The sequence below is a fragment of the Buteo buteo genome, chromosome 6, assembly GCF_964188355.1.
Source record: "Buteo buteo chromosome 6, bButBut1.hap1.1, whole genome shotgun sequence".
NCBI classification, from domain to species: Eukaryota; Metazoa; Chordata; class Aves; order Accipitriformes; family Accipitridae; genus Buteo; species Buteo buteo.
The window spans coordinates 40,239,028-40,263,158 of NC_134176.1; the positions used below are offsets into that span (position 1 = coordinate 40,239,028).

The 24,131-nt window shown below is 45.1% G+C and overlaps 1 protein-coding gene across 5 annotated transcripts in view; it reads left to right on the top strand.

The window, feature by feature from the left end:
• RGS6 (regulator of G protein signaling 6) overlaps positions 1 to 24,131 on the top strand; it is a 285,362-nt gene that overhangs the window by 228,388 nt on the left and 32,843 nt on the right. For all 5 annotated transcript variants that reach the window (XM_075030561.1, XM_075030560.1, XM_075030563.1 and 2 more), the window contains 6 exons: positions 1,037 to 1,111; positions 2,191 to 2,289; positions 3,369 to 3,430; positions 7,879 to 7,989; positions 11,222 to 11,347; positions 20,570 to 20,756. In XM_075030561.1, the coding sequence (XP_074886662.1) occupies positions 1,037 to 1,111; positions 2,191 to 2,289; positions 3,369 to 3,430; positions 7,879 to 7,989; positions 11,222 to 11,347; positions 20,570 to 20,756 (660 nt within the window). The remainder of the gene's footprint in view (positions 1 to 1,036; positions 1,112 to 2,190; positions 2,290 to 3,368; positions 3,431 to 7,878; positions 7,990 to 11,221; positions 11,348 to 20,569; positions 20,757 to 24,131) is intronic.

Below are 24,131 nucleotides of genomic sequence, written 5' to 3' on the forward strand. Positions count from 1 at the left end.
GTAAACACTGCGCCATGTATTGCACAAAGACATTGCTTTGAAAGTCACCACATGGATTTTGCTCGCAGTTCAAAACAAGCCAAGTGTCTACAAGATTATTTTAGACATTCTAGGCTTGTGCATGCATGGAAGTATTGATTTGGAAATTGTGGTGGGTTGACCTTGGCTGGATGCCAAGTACCCACCAAGCTGCTCTATCAGTCCCCTCCTCAGCAGGATGAGGGGGGAAAAATAAGATGGAAAAAAATCTCATGGGTCAAGATAAAGGCGGTTTAATAGAGCAAAAGCAAAGGAAAACAAAAGATTTATTCTCTACTTCCCGTCAGCAGGCAATGTCCAGCCACTTCCTGGGAAGTAGGGCTTCAGTATGCACAGCGGTTGCTCCAGAAGACAAATGTCGTAATAACGAATGCCGCCCCCTCCTCCTTTCTCTTAGCTTTTATTGCTGAGCAGACGTCATATGTTACAGAATGTTCCTTTGGTCAGTTTGAGTCGGGTCTCCTGGCTATGTCCATTCCCAAGATCTTGCCCACCCCCAGCCTACTGGTGAGGGGGAAGTGTTGGAGACACAGCCTTGATGCTGTGCCAGCACTTCTCAGCAGTAGCCAAAGCACTGGTGTGTTATCAACTCCTTTCTAGCTACCAATACAAAGCACAGCACTATGAGGGCTGCTATGGGGAAAATTAACTCCATCTTAGCCAGACCCAGTACAGAAATATATGATAAACATGAAGTTTTGAAGATTATTTATTGCGTATACAAAAGAAAAGCAGCTTACCTGGTTTGGCTCAGAATTCTTAGAAAAAGCTCTGCTCTTAGCTGAGAGATTTCCTTTTGGTGCCAAAGCTATGAGCAAATGGATTTGATGCTGAGTTGCCGACTTTGGTATATGCAGTCTCTTGTTTAGCAAGCATAACTTATGGGACACAAACTTCAGGAAAGAATTCTGGACAAGATCTAATTGTATATCTTAGAAAGGTAAGGCAGGATGTGGATTGTAAACAGAGGAGTAATATGATTACCATCTCTTTTCAGCCGGGCTGTGTGAACACCACAGAAATGGACATTAGAAAGTGTCGTCGTATGAAAAACCCACAGAAGGTGAAAAAGGTCAGTTTGAGTTTCTGGTTTGGTTTTGGTTTTGTTGGGTTTTTTAAAATGCAAATCACGCTTGACACCTACAGTATACCAGGGTTTCCCAATAAGGAACCAAAAAAAGTGTTTTGCAAATATCAGTTCCATTTTGTTCTAATCTGTGAATTTACTATTCCCATTTTGCCAAGAGAGCGGTACAGGCTGGGTTACTGATGTAGCTGAGAAGGGCATTCAGGAGCTCTGTGTCCCAGATGTCTGCTGGCTCTGCACTCCCATAAAATTAAAAGCGATTGGCAAATGTACCTAGGTCCCATTTTCAGAAATTATTTGGGCACAGATTTTTCAGACCTGTTTACTCACCTTAATAATTTCAAAGGCTGGACCATTAGCAGTGTAGGTGCCTTTGACTTCCAGCAAGTTTTAGCTCTTCTGTGTATATATTGGTTTTGGGGGTGACACCAGACTCCCGAACTTCTATTGGAAGCTAAATTGTAGCAGAGCTATTCACAAGTCTCTTACAAATGTTAAATAAAAAGCAAAAGCACTAAATGAAAGGGTGACTGAGATTGCTTTCAGTGCAGGTCTCTGTCCTGAAAATGAATGGCTACAAGTCAATCTGCAGGTTTTCATTTCGAGAGGTTCATTTGAACTTGATTCACTGGCACCTGGTTAAGCTCTTTCTTCAATGCGTAGTTTTACAACAAGAGATTAAACCAAGTGGAAGAAAATGGCATAGGATTAGGTTCTCGTCTTTTCTTTCTCTGCTTGGTTCACCACAGTGACCAATTCCAGCATTTGTCCTGCAAGCGTTGACACAATCATCCTTCAATGCTCCTAAAAATTATCAGCTGCATTTTAACATTTAAAATAAATCCTTTTCTTAACGTGCCTGCAAACCTTCCAAGTGCAGGCGCCTGCAAGCACAGTCTGATCTGTAAATTTTGCTCTAGGCTAAATGATTATTGACCTGTGTGGATATAAACAGTAGGAAATTGCTGGCTCGTTACCTTACTGTTCTGCATACTGCGCTTTTTCCTCATTGCGTAACAGAAAAATGCCATAATCTCTTCTGTTTGTTTATTGGTTCCTCACAGTCAGTATATGGGGTTACAGAGGAGTCTCAGCCCCAAAGCCCCGTACACGTACCCTCCCAACCTGTACGCAAAACTACAAAAGAGGATTTCCGGAAACAAGTAAGTAGATGGCTATACGGCAACTCTTCTGAGAACTGTTAGCTGCAAAAAAAAACAACACAACATATAAAGTTATGGAGATATCAGCGAAACCAATTGTATGCGTTACCTGTCCTTGATCCTCATAGGCTTTATGTAAAGTAGGAAGTATTTAAAGTTATATATATTAATTGAGCACTGCGGTTGTATGATGATACCTATTATGGGTAATACTGACCTTTGAATCTAGTATTATTCTCTCTGTGGGCCAGTAGATGGATCAATTTCCAGATCACTGAGGATATCTGAAAAGTGGGCAGTGACAAAGGCTGGGGGGAAGAAGCCAGCATGATGGGGTGCAGGCTGGGGATGGGCGGTGAGGAAAGGCATCGTTTGGTGCATGACTGTTAGACTGTATAGTCAGAGCTTTTAAGGAACTGGGAAAAAGTTATTTGCACAATCACTCCAAGGAGCAGCCAGCCAACTCACACATCCTTGCCCTGGCACAGGGAGCTCTCCCTCGCAATTGCTTTCCTGCAACAAGCACCACTCATTGAAGTACAGGCAGGAATCGTTAGGTCAGCATTTTAGTAAAGTCAGCTTTAAACATGTTTCTTAGGCTGCCAGTTTTAGGGCGGTGGTCTGAACTAAACCTGAACACTAGATTTCTTGAGCTTTTTCCATCATAGGCAACATAGGCTGCAGAGTACTGTGAAGAACTAGTTCACAGTAGAGTGCAAATGTGCTGTAAAATGGTTATCGGTCTTGTGATGCCAGTCAGAGAAATGGGAGAGAGGAGTGTGGTGTAAAAAGGGGATCACATTGCGGCCTGAATACTCTAGGAACCTCGACCCCAAATACGTGCCTTTCCTACTTTTAATTATGTGTTCTGAAGATTCCTCTGGGGCTTTGCTATAGGAAATGGAGAATCCTGTTGAAAGCAGTTAATAAGCTTCTTCTAATACCTAGGGAAGGGTCCCATTTCCTTCTGAGTTACTTTCAAGCTGTTTGGAAAGAGAAATCAATAGCATGTTGGGATATGATCAATGCATGCTGTAGAGCTCCTAGATTGTTAATGTCCTTGTCACCTCTCTCCTCAGATAACTTTTCTGAACGTGCAGATAGAGAGGCATTGTTTAAAGATGTCTAAAGTAGCAGAAAGGTGAGTGTCCCCGTTTGCATGATTTCCCATTCTTTCCTCATCTCCAGTTTGGCATTTCCAGAAACAGAGAGCAGGCAGGAATGCACAAAGGCTGGTCCCCTTTCTGTGCATCAATCCTTCCCCCTCCTTGACCGGCTGTGCTGCCTGTCTGCTGACCACTGACGCTCGCTCTTCTGTCACTGAGAAAAAGTAGGTGAAAAATGAGGATGCTGTCGTACTGTAAAAGCAAAAGGAATATTATTCACAAAAGAAAGAACCCTTGCAGTACTTTTGTTTCCCACCCCCTCACAACCGTGGAGTTTATTTACAGAAAAGTCATTCCTGTTTCAATTTGAAAATACCCTTTTTTCTTTTGTGGGTGAACTCTCAGTGCTTATCTCTTGTTAGTCTGGCACAGTTCTGGGGAAGGAGCTGCGTTTGTGTCTTGTCGCACGTGGTGTTCATGTCTATGTTCATACTGGGGTTGTAGGGCCAGTTTCTGCTCCCACTTGTACATATGAAACCCTGGGGTTCTACCTGGACTACTCAAGGCAGCGTTTTTAAGAGGTGGATTTCTCATAGAGGCAAATCAAGGCACAATTTGATTTGCAGAATATTTAGTTCTGGTGGGAAAGTATGAACAGGTAAAGAACAAGCTCAAATTTAATTGAGAATGACAGCTCTTTTACTTAGACACTTGTAAGTTATGCACATTTGCAGGGGAATCGCTGAGACAAATGTAGGGATTGGCATGCTCTTCGGTAACATTGCTCTTAGAGCAAAACTGTATTGAACGTGAGGAACATGATAAAGGCTGGTGCCTTGTAGAGAAATAATAGAGGAATTTTTATTTAAGCAAATTAAAACCAGATTACCCTGTGAAATGTGCTTTGCAGTGCCTGCACCTGTAATTAGCATGTGTGTACTAAACTAGGCAAATTAAATGATGAGAGCCCCAAAGTAAGTTCCTATTGGTTCATAAAGTTTAACAATTAAAATGAAAATTTATCCAAATAAATAGAAAATATTCAGAGGCTCCCTGAAATCCTGCATACACTGTATTGTACAATTGAAATTAGCACATTCATATTTAGGTTTTGGGCTTTCTGGTTCTTTTTTTATTAAGAATATAGATTTGTGCTTTAGCAAAAAATGTCATTTTGTACTGAATTTACTTACAATGACTTTAATATACTGAGACAGTAATAATTTCCAGGCTGGTAATTTACAAGCAAGCAGATCTGGTTTGCTTGAATTTTTTCTAGGGTAGGTATTTATTCAATAAGATAGACTCAGTAAAACTCATTCACTTGTGAACATCAGATCCTGTCCACATAACATACCTGTTGTTCTAGTTTGTAAGGAGCTACTGACATTATAAATGTAACATTGTCCATGCCAAAAAAACCCCTATTAGTTTTCAGTAAAACTGGACAGAAAATTTTCTGGGTTTGAAAGGGCTTTATTTATTTATTTATTTTTTAATTGGTCCCAAATTGGTTAAGAAAATGTTGCTATCAAAACCTGTGCAAATTGATAACCAGGAGAAAAGTAAATAAAATGAGAACAATCCAAAAGTTCTTTTCTCCTGTTTTGAAACTTTCATTTTGAATTTATAAAGACTTAAAATCATAGTTGTGGTATTTATATCACAAGAAGTGAAGAAGGGTTCGGTTCTGTGATGACTTTGGGTGGCAGCGTTGCTGGAGGGTCGCAGGGCTTGGTGCTGAGTGGTGGGATGCGCAGCCTGGACGTGGAGCATCACGGAGCAGGCGGGGAGGGAAGGAGAGGGGCTGATGAGTCCAGTGGCTTGACAGGGTGGGGATAGGTGAGGAGGAATTAACATGGATGACCCAAGTTGAACAATTGCCTGAAATAAAAACCTGTGCGGCCTGAAAGCCCAATGTAAAACACTGAATACAAACGCCAGGAACAAATCTGCTGTGTAAGGAGGTGCCATTATTAGCAAGTCACTTTTCAGGCTGGGCCCCGATTTGAGACTAGTTTAAGTGATAGTGTGTCAGATCAGGCTGCAGGAGACAACTTCTTGGCACGCTCCTTTCGACAGCCAAGCTTGACAGCGGCACCACCTGCCATTTTTTTCAGTACAGCACAAAGGCAATTTCAGGCAGGACAAGGGAAGTAATGATGAGCAAATAAGGCAGGGGGTGGTGGGGGAAACAAGCTGCTGTCTAATCTGTTATAGGAATAAGATATAAATTATTTTACTAGTGGTGACCAACCACGTACATTTTCCATGAATGCATGCTGTTCTATGGGATAGCCCTTGTCCAGCAGAAGAGGAATGGAAAGGCTCTGAAAAGGTTATCCCCAGCTCCCTCAAGGTTATCCCCAGTGCCCACTACTAAAGATTTTCTTCCCGCTCCTCCCTGTTGCCCTTCCAAGAGTAGATCTGCACCAACTGTGGGAGCAGGCATCCATCAGCTGCTCCAGGCACCTTGGAAACAGTTTTCTTCTCCTTTCTTCCACATCCTTTCCCCCCAGTTGGGACCTGTACACTGTCAGGTTTAGGATTTGGCAATGAGATTTGAGAACTGTTGAGAAAAACAATCAATATATTCTACCTACTGTTTTCCCTGACTGCATCGTGCAGTGTTAGTGCAATCCCACTACTTGTGGCATCACAGAAATGGCTGGGGAAAACCGGAGCATCTTCCTAGCAGAAGCAATCCCAGCTCCCTAGATGAAAATCTGTGCTATCCTCTCAGCTCCTCAGCATTACTGTGAAGGCTCAGCAGGGCTCCCTGATTGCGAGACAGTTGGGTTCTCAAGGCAAGCTCTGCACCCTACAGTGAACTCTTCCCACCACCTCTTCTACCAGAATTACAGTGCATCACCTGAAAGGCCAGAAATCCAGGTTTGCATTTTGACAGAAATGCTTTCCCTTAGGAGTCCCCTGCCTGTAGCCTCCTTTAGACAATGAGGCAACAATTCCGCTGCTGTCATTATACTGAATCAGCAAAACGTGCTTAGCAATTCCTTCTTGTTTCATTTAATTTAGTTTTTTCCCCTTTTATTTTTGCTAGTACTTGTACTAGCACCTCTGATGCCTTCTTATTATTTTATTAGGAGCAATTCAAGTTTCACAGCAGGTATCTCCTGATTGATCCTTTTTGTTGGGTTTTTTTTAACCAACCCTTTCTCTCATTGATGTCTCAGGGATTGCTGCTGCTCTCTGAAATTGGACGCTGCTCCCTTCCTCCAACCCTTGACCCACAGCAGTCATGAAATGTAATTAATGAAATGAGATGAGACAGCCCTGAGTGCCCTGAGGGGCAATGGGAACCTGCTGTGGTTACAAAAGTGTATGATTTTAATGCCTCATGATAAGAGCTAGGACAAACAAAAAGAAATAATTACTGTAGAGCAGGTCAGGCAAACTTTCTGCCTTTTGTGACCCTTTGTTTCACAGGGTCTTTTCATTCTCCTGCCTTTCCAAAATGTGGAAGACCAGAGGTAAAGTTTAGCATGGACAATCGCAGTGCCAGTAGATTAGTTGTTCAGTGTGATGAGACTCAATTAACTTAGTTAATTACTTGGCAGACCTAGGCAAAAAAATTAAAAAGTGCCTTAGAGTATTTCCAATATAGACTAGGACAAATTTCTTTTGATTTATTTCATATATGCTGTCTTTCTTTTGTAAAAACGCGCCCCTAGCCCCAACCCCAGTGGAATTCCTGAATCACTTATGCAAGCAGATGGAGTCCTTTTGCCAGGAAGCTCTTTTGAATGTCATCCGAGTGAGGATTAGAGGCTATATGTCTTATCTGACTCGTCATGAAGCAAGCCAGTATAAAGGCCAGGTGTTTTTCCAACATGCATATAATTTACTACATTCCAAGTTAATTATTATAAGCTACTGTTGAAGTATTTTACAATAGTGCCATTAGACATAAGTGCTATAAGAATGTAACAAAACAATGATCTATAGCCTGAAGCTTTGATGCTCAGGACTGTGATCCTCCAAAGATTTAAGTACATTCTTAGCTACAGCACATGACCCTATTTAGATGAGTTACTCACACATAAAGTTAAGTAGGTGCAGAAGTCTGCAAAAACCAAAAGGGCAAGAGGCAGTAGCAACGCGCAACAAATGAAGAGGAGGACACGTGCTTCGTAGTCATCCCCTGGCTCTCTGGGGGAAGTCCTACCATAGCAATCCAGTTGTTGCCTCATCGGGCATTTTGTGGGCGTCTCAACAGAGATGAGCTTGAGGAAAATACTGCAGTAAGCTGGTGGGTGCTTGCAGAGAAATCCTTGCATGCACCATCCCTGGGAAAAAGGACTCCTGTGGTTGCTGAGAAACTGACAAATCACTACAAAAAGAAAAGAAGCACACACACACACACAAAAAAAAAAAGGCAAAAAAAAAAAAAGGGGTACCTCTCTGACAGGTGACTGAACATTCAGGCCCTGATTCTTTTTTTTTCTTTTTTTATATCTGTCAGTTTAATAGCCTACACAGAGCAGTATGTGGAATATGACCCCTTTATAACTCCCGCTGAGCCTTCCAATCCCTGGATAAGTGATGACACAGCGTTGTGGGACATTGAAATGAGGTAAGAATTGGTAGTTTTAAGTAATGTTAGAGTTGTCTTGCCATTTTGTTTGTATGCTTTTCCCACTGTCCTGTTTGGATAGGAAGTTGGATGTCTGTGACTTTACAAGTACATAGCTAAAGTTTAAACAGGAGCTTATGCTTTATCACTTCTGCGAATTACTCAGCCCTTCCACTTCCATATGACTTGATGTGTGGTAATCTATAAGTCAGGTAATGGATGTTCTCATGCCTGTCAAGGACACGCATAGAATCAGACCTAAGAGTCCACAGATACAGGATACTGCTAAGAGGTACTTGTTCCAGCACATCTCCTTTGACCCTTGAGAGCTTGCTCTCTGGTCCTCCCCCAGCTGCAGTGCTCCAGCCCTGCTCCTGTCCTGGGATCTCATGAAAGATGCTGCTGGCAGGATAGGATTGGTTATAGGGTAGTGGCCGTTCCCGCTGCATGGAGGTGGGTTTGGCACAGGAGCCAGAGGAGTGTAGCTCACACGTAATGGGTGAGACTTTGGCAGGTCAGAATTATAATAGATCGACAAAGTGAGTTTGGGCCTCACCTGTTAGTGAATAAACTGGCTTGTCTCTGTTACGGTGTCTAATAGATGAAAAGGAAGAGGAATGACTGCAGGACCTCCAATGCCTTGCACTTCAGAGAGTTTGTCCACAAAAAAAAAAAAAAAAAAAAAAGGCACAGCACTGCAATTTAGATAATCTTTTGCCCCTGTGATGCTGGTGCAAGGGAAGTCTGGCCAGTGTCTACATCTCTTGTCATCACAGACTATCCACAGCCCTCATAGTGGGGCTAGAATTGTCCTGCCTGCCTCTATGCCTAGCAGCTATTGCAGCAGGTCTGAACGGAATCACCATGCCACAGATCAACTTCACTGCTCGCTCACATCCTGTGGCCAGCTACTGCAAGTGCTCAGCAGCTTCTCCTAGTGTTTAGCTGCTGCTGTTCAGCACCAAATCTGAACTGGGAATTCACTTTAGCAAATCTTTGAAAAGAGAATGCCAAATCTAATCCTGTCTGTTCTTGAATAGTAATGTAAAGTTTAAGATATTACCAGCCTAAGAAAGCCAATTCATAGCGAATCAATGTTCCAGGAAAAGGGCAAGTTATTTCCCTGTTTAAAAATCATGTGGTGTGGGCTGCAAAAGATGTTTTAACCTGTATCTTCAGTAGTTACAGAAATCGATTCGTTCCCAATCTCTGCTCCTCTTCACATAATTTTAATTTTCTGGATTTCCTTTTTAGTCATTTTCTCTTGTTTTCTCCATCCTCCCTAGAAGGGCTAGAACCAGACACAGCCCCTGCAAAATACTTCTCTGGGGGAACCCCCACCCACAAAGTAATCCAGGCATCCATTATTTCTGCATCTGTTGAGGTAGCTGCAAATCCTGGAAAAATGTCTGTGTCCCTGAAGAATACAATAAACCTGATGTCATGGCCTTTATAGGAATTTAAAATAAATGCTTGGCTTCTGCTATGATTTCAGAGTTAAGGAAGGCGATTCTCCTGCTGATGGAAAAGAGAAAGTTGTATTGTTGGGAGATGGAAGAACAAACAGCTCTGTATTTCCATTTTATTCTTGATTGTAAGAGAACTCACTGCATCTGCATCTAGTTGCAACTTGCATGAATAATTAAATGATCCCCGAGAGCTGCGGTAGCCCTTGTGTTGCCTGCAAAGCCGTTTCCTCAGTTAGGAGAGCAGAGCCCTTGCTCAGGAAAACAAAGAGCCTCTCACTTCTAATAGTAAGGCCAGCTGCTGAGTATGGACAGCCCTGTGCCACTACGGTTCATCCTTCACAGCACTCAGGAAACGCCACAGAAAGTCTTCAGTTTTAGGCAGCGCTTTGGCCTCTTCGTTCGTGCTAGAACATTGTGCAGCAGCAAGGAGAGCAGCTACAGATCTCTGGATTCAGCAGGAATTTCCCCGAGCTTAGCTCGGGCATAGCTCTGCACAAACATGGTTTTCACGTCCCCGTGTCCAGGCTGGCATCCGTGCCCTTGTCCACAGCACTGCTGGCTCCTGGGTGAGTGCAGGAGGAGCCATCCCGAGTGCTCTGCACTTCAAGTGAGGACATGCCCATCAATTTTGCTTAGTCTTTACACCAAGAGGAAATCAAAGCGGACATTTTATTTACCCCTTTGGCTTATTTGTCTTCAGCACAGATCGCCACTGTCCCCTAAGGCTCCAGGATTAGGAATCACTGTGGACATGACAAGACATGTAGTTTAATAGATATGTACTGTTAACAATGGCTCTACTGTCACAAATGTGAGCAGCTGAGCTGTATTTTAATGGTTGTCTCATAGTGTGACGCCATCACACCAGAAGCTTTCAAACACTTTGTGAGCCCAGATTACGGTCTGATGCGGACTGTCTCGTAGGATCCTCGTTGTGATCCCAGGCACTGCCTCTCCCCATAGGCATCTCTGCAACATGTCTGGCAATTCAAACAACAGCTTATGTAAGTGGGGTTGTATTAGATAATTTAGGAGAAAGGTTGTTAGTGATTTTGGGTGCCTCTGCATCTCAGTGTCCCAGCTGAGACACAAAATAAGAGTCTGATTATCAAGGAGGGGAGGAGGGAGATGCTTTTTAGTCTTGCAAGACTTAGGCATCCAAAAATCAGAGGGACTGAAACATAAAAGACCACAAACCAGTAATCATTTTTAGAAATCTTGTCTGCACTGCTTCTTAGTGAAACTGCTTTTTTAATGCAAATGTGGAACTGAAAATCTGAAGCCAGTTCCAAGTGACCAGCCAGCACTGTGTGGGACACAAGGAGATGCTCTGGAGCTCACCAGTAGCCCAGGGAACACTGCTGGTAAATTTCTGCCTTGACTTATGAGAAATCCCAAGGTACATTTGAGGAGATATATAAGAAGTGCGTAATGAATAATCATGCAAGTATGGTATGCTGTTCTTTACGTGAAATGTACCAGAAATTACTCTGAAAATCATATCATTCACTGTGTCTCTCATTTTGCTGTGTGCGTAGCACCTGGATAGTATGGTTGCTTTAATGATGACCCTGGTCTTTATAGCTTCTTTTTGTATGTTATTTGCTAACTGGTATTTCCGCAAAATCTTGAGGAAAAAACCCCACCATCTCCTCGTCTGATAATCTTCCTCCCTTTGCTGCTTAGCAGAAACAGTAGCAGCTGCTCAGACAGCAGGCAGAAATGCACATTCCATCTGTTTTTTCCCTTCTCTCTCCAAACAGCAAAGAACCTAGTCAGCAGCGTGTGAAAAGATGGGGTTTCTCCATGGATGAGGTGCTGAAGGACCCAGTAGGACGGGACCAGTTCCTTCGTTTCCTGGAATCAGAATTCAGTTCAGAAAACCTCAGGTGAAACCTTTTTTGACTTGAACTAAATGATTGGGGCTAATCCTGCTCTCTTGCATAGGTGAAATGCAATGCTTGGTCTGTCTTGAACTGCTAAAAACAACCATCTGAATAAAGTTGAGAATAGCAGCATTTGGCTCATAGCTGTGCTACGGATGCCTATGCTACAACTATGTAAGTAATCTCAGGAACAGTATTTAGCAGAGCCAGTGTTTTCAAGTATCATATGCAAAGGCTTGCAAAGTTGTAATAAAGTGATGAGACATGGCATATCGCTATTAAGCCCCCTAACAATATATAGAATTTACATGCGTATTTGTGGCACAGGTCATGTGAGGGAAACAGCGTGGTGATCATGTGGCTAAAAACTGTCGCAGTACTGGCATTTACCAAATGAGGTTTGCAAGAGCTACTTTTCATTCTGGCACCTCCTAACTAATCAAGAGCTTGACTCTTGCCTTAATTGCACTCTCTTTGTGTGGGGATTCTGAGTACCTGGCTTCTCATCTTGTGAAGAAAACAAAACTTCTATTATGAAACGTTATGTAGACACCCACATGATCCTACATCAGACTGAGAGTCTATAAATCTGTTGTGCACAATTCTGCTACTTCAACTACAGCAGGAAGAGGCAGCAGTAATAACTTGCCATTTTTTGGTGAACAAACACTAGATGAAGACAAAACCTTTCCTAGAAAGATCCAGCCCCTCTGGCCTTGTCTGTAACACTGTTCTAAACCTAATCTCTGGCCCTAGCACATTGTTCCAAGACACAGTCCCATTGCAGAATTCATGAAAAGACATTGGAAGTGCCAACAGCGTGCTTCATTCTGGGGTAGCAATTCTTCAAAGAGTATGTATATCTCTTCAGCCCTTCCAGCTGCAAAACTAAGTGCTAACTAAACTCACACCTAGCCAGCTCCTTAGGATTCATTAGTCACCCCTACATACCCCAGAACTAATGTATTTAACTATTTTCCTTTATTGATACCAGGTATCTTCTCACACAGACAAAGAGAGGTCTAGCTAGATATCCCCCATAGACCCCAAGCTAAACCCAGAGCCCTGCCTACATAGCAAGGATCTGAGTCCCCTGCTTGTCCTAGCGTTAATTAGGATATAGCCACAGGTTTTATCATCCTTGTCTTGAATCTTAACTCTAATTCCAACCCTAACCCTGAAGCTCATTTTATGGAAAGCAGGTCTCCTGCTGTGGAGAGGGTGAGGTCCATGGAAGAGCTAGTGTATTGTTGTATCCTGCAGATACAACCAAACCACAATGGGTCCCATAACAGCAGAAGCAAATATACTACAGTGAGCTCTGAGAAACTGGGGTTCCCAGGATTTTGCTTGAAACAGGGCTGGGGCAAATACTGAGATTAGCATTCAGGATTGCAGGGATTTAAATGCTACCTTCGTTGCTTGGTGCTGCAAAGTCCCAAGAAGATGGGAGAGAGCTTGTGCCAGCTGGAGAAGCAGCGTGAACAGGTAGATGTTCCTACTCGGTGGCTGAGATTACGGTTCAGACTCTCGCCTGCATGTGACAAAGAGGCAGATTTACTGCCCCGTTCACCCATGTGTGCAGAAGCAGGAAGATGGTGGTTAGCAGCAGGCGGATGACTTGTGGTTGGCAGCAGGGCAGGCTGCAGCCACCGGCCTGTGCTGAAGGCGGTGGTTTGAACTGGTGCCAGTCTGTGCTCTTGTACTCTTGTGTGAGCTCCGAAACCTTGCTCCTTAACTAAGGTACAGCAGATCGGAGGCACTTCACGGATATCTGCAATGGCCCTCACCTGCTCCTTCCCCTGGAGACACAGAAGGATCCAGCAGTAATGTAATTTGACTGCCCTAGATAGAGTGGTATCCAGTAAAAGCCACTTTTTTTGCAGAGTTTACACCGGCTAAGGACTGGATCGCACAGCCTTCAAGTTTGTGGGGTTTTTGTTGGTTTTTTTTCACTTAGAAAATCAAATATATTAGTAAAGCATGTGAACAATTGCCATGTTAGTGCAGTCTGCTAGCCTGCGAGATCTGAAAGGGAAATTCCCCGAAAAGTGACTTTAAATGACATTGGAACTGACCATCAGATTTGCCAGTCCGAGGAGAAATACAGAAAGCATGCCAGCGGCAAAACAGTGAAAAATTAACACAATTTTATATTTGTTATTTTTAAAAACCTGAAAGTTAACTTGTAAGATAAATGAGGGAGTGTTACTAAATTACATAAATGAGCTTGAAATTTTATTGCTGAACAGGTACTGAACTTGTATATGCTTACTGCACTTAGGTACAGTGGTGCTCATTTGCAATTATATTGTAGTGATGAAGTGCAAAATTAATATACTATATTGAAATCCTCCTCAAATGGGTTTTCTGAAATATAGCTGGGGTTGCGCTAATGAAATCCAGCAGGTTTTATGACTAGTGGGTGTCCCCCACGTTCATCCTACTCAAAAAATGGAGAAAGTTTCATTATGAGAAGGCAAGCATGCTCCTTCCTCCATCAGTCAGAGCTGCTCCTTCCGCTGACGTGCGTTCTCTTTGGTCGCGAGATGGCTTGTAGCGAAGGGAGGCTGCAAGTCAGTGGGCTTGGATAGGGAGGTTAAATCCTGCATCCTTTTTGCAAGACACCGGTATCATTATTAGTTAACGTGGGAACGTTGCTGTCATTCTTATGGTATCATTATCATGGTATTGGCTTATGTGGTATCATTATTATCTAATATTGGATCGGTATTAGCAAGCCTGCTTGAACCTTTAAATAACAACAGGATGTAAAGGCAGAAATATTAATGAAGAAAACCGGAATAGGATGGATTGTTAGCAGTGGTGCTAGAGAGCAGAAGGTGGCTCTCTAGGGTTCAGGTGTGACAGAGAAAGCTCCTAAACTCTCATCAGGAGTGTGTGGCAGAAAGGAAAGCAACTGCTGGATGCTTAAAGATGCAAACAAAATTTAAGTTACACCCAACAGCAAGGTCAGGATCTGTCTCACCTAAGTTGGCAGCTTGGAAGCACGTGCTTTCTTCTCTATCATCCAGGCTCTCTTTAGAGTGAGAGAAGAGAAGCTGAAGATGAGTCAGTGAATCACCCGGGAAGGATTTGTTTCAGCTTTAAGTGGAAACAAAAATAAAAGCATCTAAATTACACTGTAAAGCACCTGTCTCTCTCTACCATGTATGAGCCTGGAGAGACTGATTCAGATGACAATGTCTGCATGGTAGACATCTCCAGTTAAGTGAGATGCATCCCACCCAAACCCTGGGGAGCTAGAAGGAACTTTATGAGGGTAAAGCATCTAGCACCTTGCTAGAAAAATTACATTTGCGGGTACTTTTTGAGGACTCTCCTCCCAGTAACTATCCAGAGATCTGGGAACTGTTGCAGCAGGGATGTATTCTCTCTTAGGAATGTCAATAGGATCATCATTACCACTGGCAAGAGTCCTGTAGGCCCCTGTGTTGTCCTCGGGGCAGATCTGGGAAAGTGACTACTGGAAAACCTGGAAATTCCTTGTAGTGCTAGAAAAGACTTCATTAAGTGTGCACGGGAGAATGCCTTGAAATGAATGTAATTCCGTGGTATAGCAAGGGGACCAAATTCTGCTTTTTTACCTAGTGGTGCAAGTCCGAAATCACAGGGTTGATTGGGGTGGGGTATTTCCATATCTTCCTAGCTGAGAAAAATTGGTCCCGGTGGGGGTCTCGAGTGAGGCACTGCCAGAGATAGCAGCAGACTAGACTCAGTGACCTCCTGGGTCTCCTTCCAGCTGTGTTTCTGTGTTCTCATAAACTTGCAGGATCATGTCCACCAGTCTCCTGGGCTTGGCTGAGCCCTGTAACTTACTTATTTACTGGCTGTCTATTATTTATGTGAGAGCAGGAACTTCAGCTGGGTATTTTTCTCTCTGTTTTTATTTTAACTTTCTTTCTTGCTCTCTTTTCTTTCCCTCTCTGTTGCTATCTTTCATCTACAATTTGTTTTGACTCTGATTTTTGAAGTACCCAAAATATAGCAGACAAAATGCCAAGCTTCAATTAAAAAAAAAAAAAAAAAAAAAAAAAGGCCAACAGAGAGTTGTTATACATTTTTTATGACCTGGAAATCTCCTGAGACATCTTGAGATAGCTGAGATGTTCATCTTAACTGGTGGATTGATCCCCCCCCCCCCCCCCAACTTCAAAGAGTGTCAGCTGGAAGGAGAAACAACTAAGTGGGAATATGGGACACAGGAATTTTACCCGAAGGGAAAGGAGACTGCACACCTGTTTATAGACCTAAATAGAGAACACATGATGCTTTATAGGAATGCACCGTGAAGCTTGCAGTGCGCGAATGCAGGAGTTTTGTGCGTTATTATGAACATATGTTGAAAATCGAGTTCTCCGGAAAAGAATTTTACCTGCAGAAAGTGTTTATATCTTATGTGACCCCTCCCGGCTGAAACTTGCTGCCAATTTTTTTTTTTTTTTTTTTGTAGTTTTCATCAGGAAAGGAAAAGTTTGGTCCCTGAGGAGAGCACATGCATCAAGCAGATCTCCCCCCGCCCCAAGCCCCCTGTTTGCTAACTAAAAAGCAGGAATTGACGCGGGAATTTTCTAACCGCTCCCAGCATCACCGAAAGGGCTGGGGGGGGGGGGGGGATGTTGTACCTTTAGCCCCTTGTTCCTCGGTGTCCCGTCCCAGGGGCAGCCTGCCGGCTAACGGCGTGGGGGGGCTGTGGAGGGATGTGGGGGGGTCTGTGTGCCCGTGTTCCCCCCCGGGGGGGACGGGGAGGTCTGCCGGGGGCGGCAGGTCTCCTCCCGGCCTGGCCAGCAGGCGGCACGGCAGCTCCGCGCCTGGGCGGGCCGGCGGCCGCGGGGGGGGGGACCCTGCGGTGCCACAGCGGCCTTCGGGCTGACTGGGCCTGGCTGTGAGAGACCGACCGACCGACCGACTGACTGACCGACTGACTGCCGGGGGTGAGGTGCCGGCGTCTGTCTGTCCCTGCCGTTCCTCAGCACGCTGGCACCTCGTTTGCTGCCTCACCAGAGAGACGTTTCCCGGCCCAGAAGAAGTAGAAGGCGGCGGAACGAGGGACTTGCGGCTTGGGAGAGGAGAGAGGGGAGGAAGGAGGGCCAGGGGGAGGCTTGCCCTTGTTCACGCTGACCCTGTGGTCTCCTTGGGAAACGCTGCCTCGGCGAAGGACTGTGCCCTTGGCACGCAGCCTCCCGGCCGGCATCTATCCCCAGCGTGCCCCACGGAGGACGGATTTCTGCTGGGCTCAGCCGCGCCAAGCGCGCCGTGCCGAGGGTCTGGCCGTTGAGCAACACAAAGGTGTAAATGTTTCCCCTGTCCGAACTGCACGTTGATTTATACCTATTACTTTCACTCATTTCCCCTCCCAGCTGTGACGTTAAAATGGTATTTTTTTCCTCTTGGTCAAAGGAATAAGACTGTGAGTGGTGAGAGATGTGAGGCGGGAGGCGCACCCAATACTCACATGGAGCTACTGAGGCCAGGAGAGGAGCGTGCTCATGTCCCGATCTGATAGTCGCTCGCCGACTTCACTGTCGAGGCAGGGTTATCGTGTCCTCCCCCAAGATGGGGATACAACGCTGTCCTTATGCTGACAGTCATCCCTCGGTCTCTGGAGTCATCCGTATTTTGCCTCTTGATCTGGTTTTAAAATTATTTTTTGTTTTACAAGGTACCTCAGAAGCAACCCCCTGCCCTCCCCCAGCGGCCCCTTCACCGAGGGGCATCTGCGAAGAGCAGCCCGCAGTAACCGAGCTCCTCCGGGGTGCCCTGCGGGGAGGCAGAGCGGGCATGCTGAGGCCCAGGAGCTCTCTCTGCCTTCAGGCGGCTGCGTAGGATAAAGTGCCATTGCTGGATATCTCCTGCAAGTGACAGCAGCTTAATTACAAGCTGGAGGAGGCTGGCATGGTTTATGCCTTTGACAACAGTTTAGGACACCATATTATCAGCCTTCTCCAGATCTTGCATGCTGTTTTATGAAGGGCAAAGAACCTGCGATCAATGCCGCCGTTCCCTCGGCGCGCACAGCCCCCGTGCCAATCCTGCTCTGCTTACAGGGCACCTGCGGAGAGGACACACGAGGACATCTCCCTCCTCCCTTGCCCTGTGCAAGAGGTGTCCGCTGGACATCTGCCTCCCAGAGAAAGGGAGAAGACAATGCAGGATCTTCTCCTGACTCCTTGTGAATGTGGGACTGGGCTTTTGTGCTTCAGAAATTGTGGGACTGACTCAGGGAGTGCATTTGCATGCACTTTATAATTGAGCACAAATTCCAGCACAGCCATTGTGTATCTGCTCTTTTCCTGGACATAAATACCTGCTGCTTTCTTGTAAATGCTCTAGAAATCCCACAGGAAGCCCTGCTTATGCATTGGCTTCAGGATGATTCCTTGTGGCAGAGAATTTGCCTTGGAGTCGAGGCTGTGGGGCTGGGCACCCCGCTTTGATGTTCCTCGATTTTCAGATACCAGCCGTAGTGAATAGCTTTGAAATTTTTACCAAGACAAAACTTCCCTTTGCCTTGAAGAGGACATCCAGCCTTGGGCATGAATTCACAATCGCTTGCAGTAAAAAGAGCTTGTTCTTGTTAGTGTCAGGTTGGTCTGGTTGGTTGGTTTTCAGATTGAGCCAAATGGTTATTAAAATGGATGGTGCTCCTGTTCTGGCAAGCTGTCACTTCACAGTGCACCCGGTTCTCTCATGAGCGTGCTTTCCCAGCCCGGCTCCAGGGGCAGAAGATAAGCCAGGAGAAAATGTTCTCTCTAGCCAAGTGCTTGTCTGAAGTGTCCCAGCTACTCTGGAATGATTAGCATCTTTTCCCTTTATGCCTTTTCTGTGTTCGCATGTTCCCATCCCATCTGAAACTGAATGATAAAATATTTTCAAAGTAAAGAAAGCCACACATGGCGTCAGATTGTTGCGCTGTGAGTGCCACCCTTTACTCTCTGTGTGCATGCGATAAGTGGGGTTATCACTTACGGTTCAAATAACAAGGCAGGACATCAGGCACACTTAACGTCTTGAAGATGGAAAAGGGCCAACCACGCACGCCCCTCCGCCAACCCCAAATACTATATTTTGGTTTATAAAACCAAATGTAACTGCGTAAGCACCACCAGTATAGGACTCCGTGGGTACTGGTGTAGTGTCGGAGCGTACCCCAGTCCGTTTTACTAACAGCCTGCTAGGGAGCCAGGAAAACCATATGAAGGAATATGATCAAGTGGCTTGCGTGAGTCAGGGCTGCTGCGGCATTAGTCCCCGTGCATGCAGCAGTCCTGCAAACGCTGGAGCAGTGCTGCAAAGGGCAAGCAATCACTCGGAGAGTTACTGGTAGGGTCGGGCAGCACGTCCTGCCCAGGTGGGGTCCCAGGCCCCAGCACAGTGACGCAGCCTCCTGCTATCTCACAGGCTTCACGGTTGGGTTAAGCCATTATTTGGGGGGGGAGAGAGCACAAGATGGGGCTGGCTTAGCAGCGGCAGAGCAAGAGATGAAACGCACGTACCTGCAAACATGGCCCACTCATGTTGGAGGCATGGGTGCAGAGAGCATCCTCGCCTCGCATGCCTGCCTGGCAGGGCAGGAACGAGGACAGGTGAGGAGGGTTTAGGCTGACCTTGCACACGGTGCGGATGTCGTCTTTTCCCCAATTGGCCATTTCCCTCTGCAGGTAGGGGACCGGGCTAAATTGGTTAGCAGCCTCATTCGATAACGATAAGCCCAGTGTTTGTGGGGTGGTTAGGTACTGCCTGGTAAGCTGCTGGTGAGGAAGCAAGGGTCAAAAAGAGCACAGGAGTCACTGGGCTGCTGGCTCCTCCACCTGCCCTCACTGCCAACAGCATTTTGGTTTGGGAGAGACTCTATATTCCTCCTTCCACTGCGGGGGAACACTTGCCTTAGTGGCAGGAGGCTGGCACCATTGAATAATTCGTGGTGGGGAATCAGACTTTCAGTTAAAGTTCAACTGGTTTATTTAGTAGTGTCCCATAAAGACAAGAGGGCGACACAGGATTTTCTAAGTTGTGCAGCTCTTGCAGATGCCCTGAACAAGCAGCGACCCAGACAAACCCTGTCCCCACCGCACGGTCTGCAGAGCCGAGGCGGGTGTGCGAGAGTGGTGCAGGGCAGGGACAGCCAAGGTGAGCCCTGCCCTCCTTGTCATCCCTGGGCTCCTTTGCCATGGGGTAAGAAGGAGCTGGTCATTACAGGTGGCTGCAAAGGTCCCTTCTGTACCTATTTGCCCTGTAGCCCTCAGTGCTCCCTGGAGAGCACTATTGTACCCGTTCAGCCAGGTTGCAGGACCTGGGTACCCAGGGCAGAGGCCGTGGAGGATATCTTCTTGTTAGAAGGTAGAGTTCACCAAAACAAAAGGCTACTGGGGGCCATGCATCTTCTGAATTAATCACCTGAAAGAGCATATTTCTGTCAACAATAAGTAAAACCAGCACCACCACCAAAATACCTTTTTTTTTTTTTTTTTAGGGTAAGAAACAATGCATGTCACTCCTGCAAAAATACTCTGTGGCCTTTGGTTTCACAGATCGAGATGTGGATTATGCCCTTAGCCATGAAAGATATGATCTCCTCAATGTTTATTAACTTATTTTAGTCCATAAGTGTGGTCCAGTCAAGAAAATATCCTTGTGAAATTGGAGTATGGCTATGAAAAGATGCATCTGTTCCCATGGCATCCATCTAAATGCTGGTCAGTTTACAAGTAAAAAAAAAAAAAAAAAAAAAAAAGATTTCTCTAAGTGCCATCGCTACAACTTCACCCTGGAAATGATATGAATATTAAGTTTGTTCTGCATTTTGCATCGCCTCTGGACACCCGATCCTGCAGGCAGGAATGACCAGCAGATTGCAGTGGGGCTGTGGGAGGCAGAGCCCGCTCTCGTCCTCCAGCTGTGCTGCTCTGGAGGTTTCCTGTTTGTATGCCTAATGTCACACTCCTGCAGGGGTGGTTTGAATAAGAACATATCACTTCTTAAAGTTACTGTTCTGGTCTTAGCCACAGTGTAAGGGTTTGGTATAAGGTATACCACACCTTCCCCTAAAATCATGCTAAATAGAGAGTCTTCTGTGAATTCAGCTAGATGTGGGGTTAGGCTCTATATTTGTGTTTTGGGACTCTGCCCAGGCTTATCTACGAAGTCTTATCTAGATTTCTCTCTTTTACTCTTTTCTCCCCTTTTAATTTTTACCTAGTACAGGTTTTGGTTGGCTGTCCAAGATCTCAAGAAACAACCTCTACAGGATGTAACCACCAGAGTGGAAGAAATCTGGCAAGAGTTTCTAGCTCCTGGGGCCCAAAGTGCTATCAACCTGGATTCCCACAGCTATGAGAAAACAAGCCAAAATGTCAAAGACCCAGGGAGATATACATATGAAGATGCACAGGTTTGTTTCTGAATTTATAGAACTAATGCTAACAGAACTCTCAGTTTTACTGTGATATTCCACTGTCACGTTGTCACTGCTCACTTGTAAGAAAAAGCAGATGCACAGTTTGAAGTGACTTTAAGGATATCTATTCAAGCTGGGTAAATGATATTTTCTTTGAATCTATCAGTTGTAACAGGCTAATGCTCCTCTGGGAATGAATGTTCCAAAATTTACAAGTCTGCAAGGCATAGCAAGCTGGAGTCACGTCTCAGAGAAAGCAAAGATGAAAGAGTGCTATAAAGTTCAGTTTTGCTCTCTGTACTCCCTGTCACCAAAGTCTGGTGTATTTACAGAATGGCTGATATCATCAAAATCCTGGTTAATACACTTTTTTTTATCATTTATTTATTTATAGCTAATTATATCTCCCATCCCACCCCTAGCCAAACCCCAAATGCAGCAGCTCCCTCCAACACAGCTAGAAACTTGTCCACCAGACAATACCTTAGAATAATGATAGGACAGTAGGCAATGCAGTGAGCTTAATCCTTCCCTCCTAAGGGCCCCAGATTTATCAGGGAAATTTTACAGATAAACTGTACACAGAAAATGCCTTTAGGAAAACAGATAATTTGAGAAAAACTGCTACAAGCAAGGATAAAGCTGCATAACCTTCTGAGAAAGTGAAAATATCATTTTATAAAGGCTAAAAAAGAAAAAGGAAGAAGGTGTCATTTGGCAAATATTACCACAGACGCAATTAAAAGATATCCTCCTCATAATCATTTTTATCAAAAGCATGTAGTAAAACCAACAGCAAATGAAAAGGATTCCTCTTCTTATATTTTCTTTAAATTGGCATTCAAAGGCCGTTCTTCAAAATACTCCACTAACAAAATATTTCCATCTCAGGGGAGATGTTGTGGACCACTTATACAAGGTTAAGCAATGAATTTTTCAAACCAGCATCAAATACTGTATTTTCCTGAATGCAATCTTGCTCCTTGGGGCCAGCATAGAAGGAACGTACGCAAAGTTTCAAGGCAATCCCCTGTGATATCAGGCAACTTAAATGTTCTTTTTAAAGCTGAGAAACACAGGAGGATAAAGACATTCTGGCTAAGATGTATTTTTTGCTTTGCAGTTACAGTGAACAAGAACTTCTGCAAATTTGCATCACCTGAAAAAAATGATGATGGCAAAACGCAGGCTAAACCAGATAGGTGGATAATGGGGGAATTGATTAAATTGATAAGTAGAAGTACTGAAAATAAGATGGATGTTTAGACAATGAGTATTTAATCAGAAGAAGACACGGAGGATTTAGGCTTGAACTGATCAGTTCACAATGTAATTGCCATTCAAAGGGGAGTTGATGAAATCAAGCTGGAGCTCTTGCAGTTAGACTGCAATTTTAGCTCCTTAAGTTAATTTTATTTCAGAGGATTTTTATGCTGATGGATGTCCTCAATTCATCTGCTTTGGTTCATGGACACAGAAGTATGAGACAAAGGTAGACCTTCAGGCCTAGCTGTGGTCCTCTTTGAGACTGAATCTGTGCCAGGAGAGGAGAGGGCAATGTGGAAGGTGAACCCAGTTACCTTCTTGTGCAGAGGACTTCTGGTAGCTCTCCAAAGGCCAAGCAAGCTGTTTCTGACTGCTTGACCAGAGAGCTAAGAAGGCTGTCTAACAAAAGCAGGGAGAAACAGGACACTGCTGAAGGGCGTAGTGCCATGGCGGAGCTGCAGCAATGTTGGCTTTTACTGGCTCATCCTGGAGAGGGGACGTTTTTGTTTGCACATCCACTTCATGGGAACCCAGTGCACCCTGAATCTCCCAGGTACTGTCCTGGTGTCTCCCCCAGGTCAGCCCTGCCACCTCCAGGGCTCTGTTGTTCACAAATCTGCAGCAGGTCATGGCCCAGCTGCCTTATCTCGGCATCCTGGCACCAGGAGCCCATAAGAGCTCCCACACATCCCGCATTCCTAGGGACTCAGCCGGACACAACCAGTCAAAACACCCCACTGTGGGAGGGAAAATATGAGTGTTGTCCTGTCCTGTCCTGTGTAGCTTTAGCACAAAGAGGAAAACAACTGAAATGTCCTTGTGAATAAAGAACACAAAAAAAATTAGTTTACTAAACAGCACATTCTTTGAATGCCTGCAGCAATGAGACACTAAGACTAAGAGGAAAGAGAAGGGTTGGCTGAACTGAGAAAATGAAATTGCTGCTCCTGCAGTGGAAAAACAGGAGATGGTGATGTGGCAGTCTAGGCCTTATGCTGACCTGGGAGACCTGCAATATGCCAATTCTGTATAAAAAGTGCTGGGAATGAACATACTGCTGTACTTGGGAAGGGGAAGGTGTAGCAGAGCACAGTATGTATACTTCAGGCTAGTGAATGCATTATAACTATAAGCTGAAAGCAAAGCATCGTCTGTTGTCAGGTGCTTAACAGTCTACATGGATGTGCTGCTTTGCACAGCCTTGGCTCCCAGCCCCAAAGAGGTCTCCCAGATGCTGCACGACCATCTGGTAAGACAACTGTCCTAGAAGAAAACAGGGAGAAAAGGGGGCTCCTGACAAACATGCCTCTCACTTAAGACCTCTTCATCCCAAGGCCACTCACGCTCTAAAGGGAAATCGTTCCTCTATTTAAGAAAAGTGACACTGAAAATTTCAGCTCCAGACGTCCTCCCAACCTGAATTTGGGGTGCATTTATTATTTCAGGCAGACCTACCTCTAAGATGGATTCCCGTATCACAGAAGCAAGTGTTTTGCCACTTCCCCGTCTCAGCTGAAGATGTTTGCCCTGCCTTATCCCTGGCTGCTGCTGCACCCTGCAGTCCTGCGCTGCTCGGCTTGCACAGAGCCGCCTTCCCTTGCTGTGCCTCCTGCATGTCCCCTTGCCCACCCCGTGCCCCGCTCGAGCTGTGCCAGCTCGCCTCGGCTCTGAGCAGGGCGTGCTGTGCTGGCTCAGCCCCTGCTCGCCTCCCCCAGCCATCCAGTTTGCTGGTGTCCCCCATCCTCAACCAGCGCAGCCCCTGCTCCTAGCTCTGTCCTGATCGTCAGCTCTGCCAGCTGTCTTGATCTGCAGCACCTTTTGTCATTTTAGTGCTGGGCCCCTCCAGAGGCGAGCCTACCAATTTAGCTGATTATTTTCTGCTCTTAAACAACTGTCCGCTGAGTAAAATATTATGATTATCAAACCATTTTCACTGGGGAGTAAAGCAGCTTTTAATACAAGGGGCACCGTCGGGAAAGGTCAGTTCAATTAAACAGTGAACTACTTAGCAGGATGTAAGCTCCCACAGGAGTTATCAGCATCATTGAACAACCAATGTGGGGCCCTGCAATATGAAGCAGGCACAGCCAGCTCCGGAAAGTA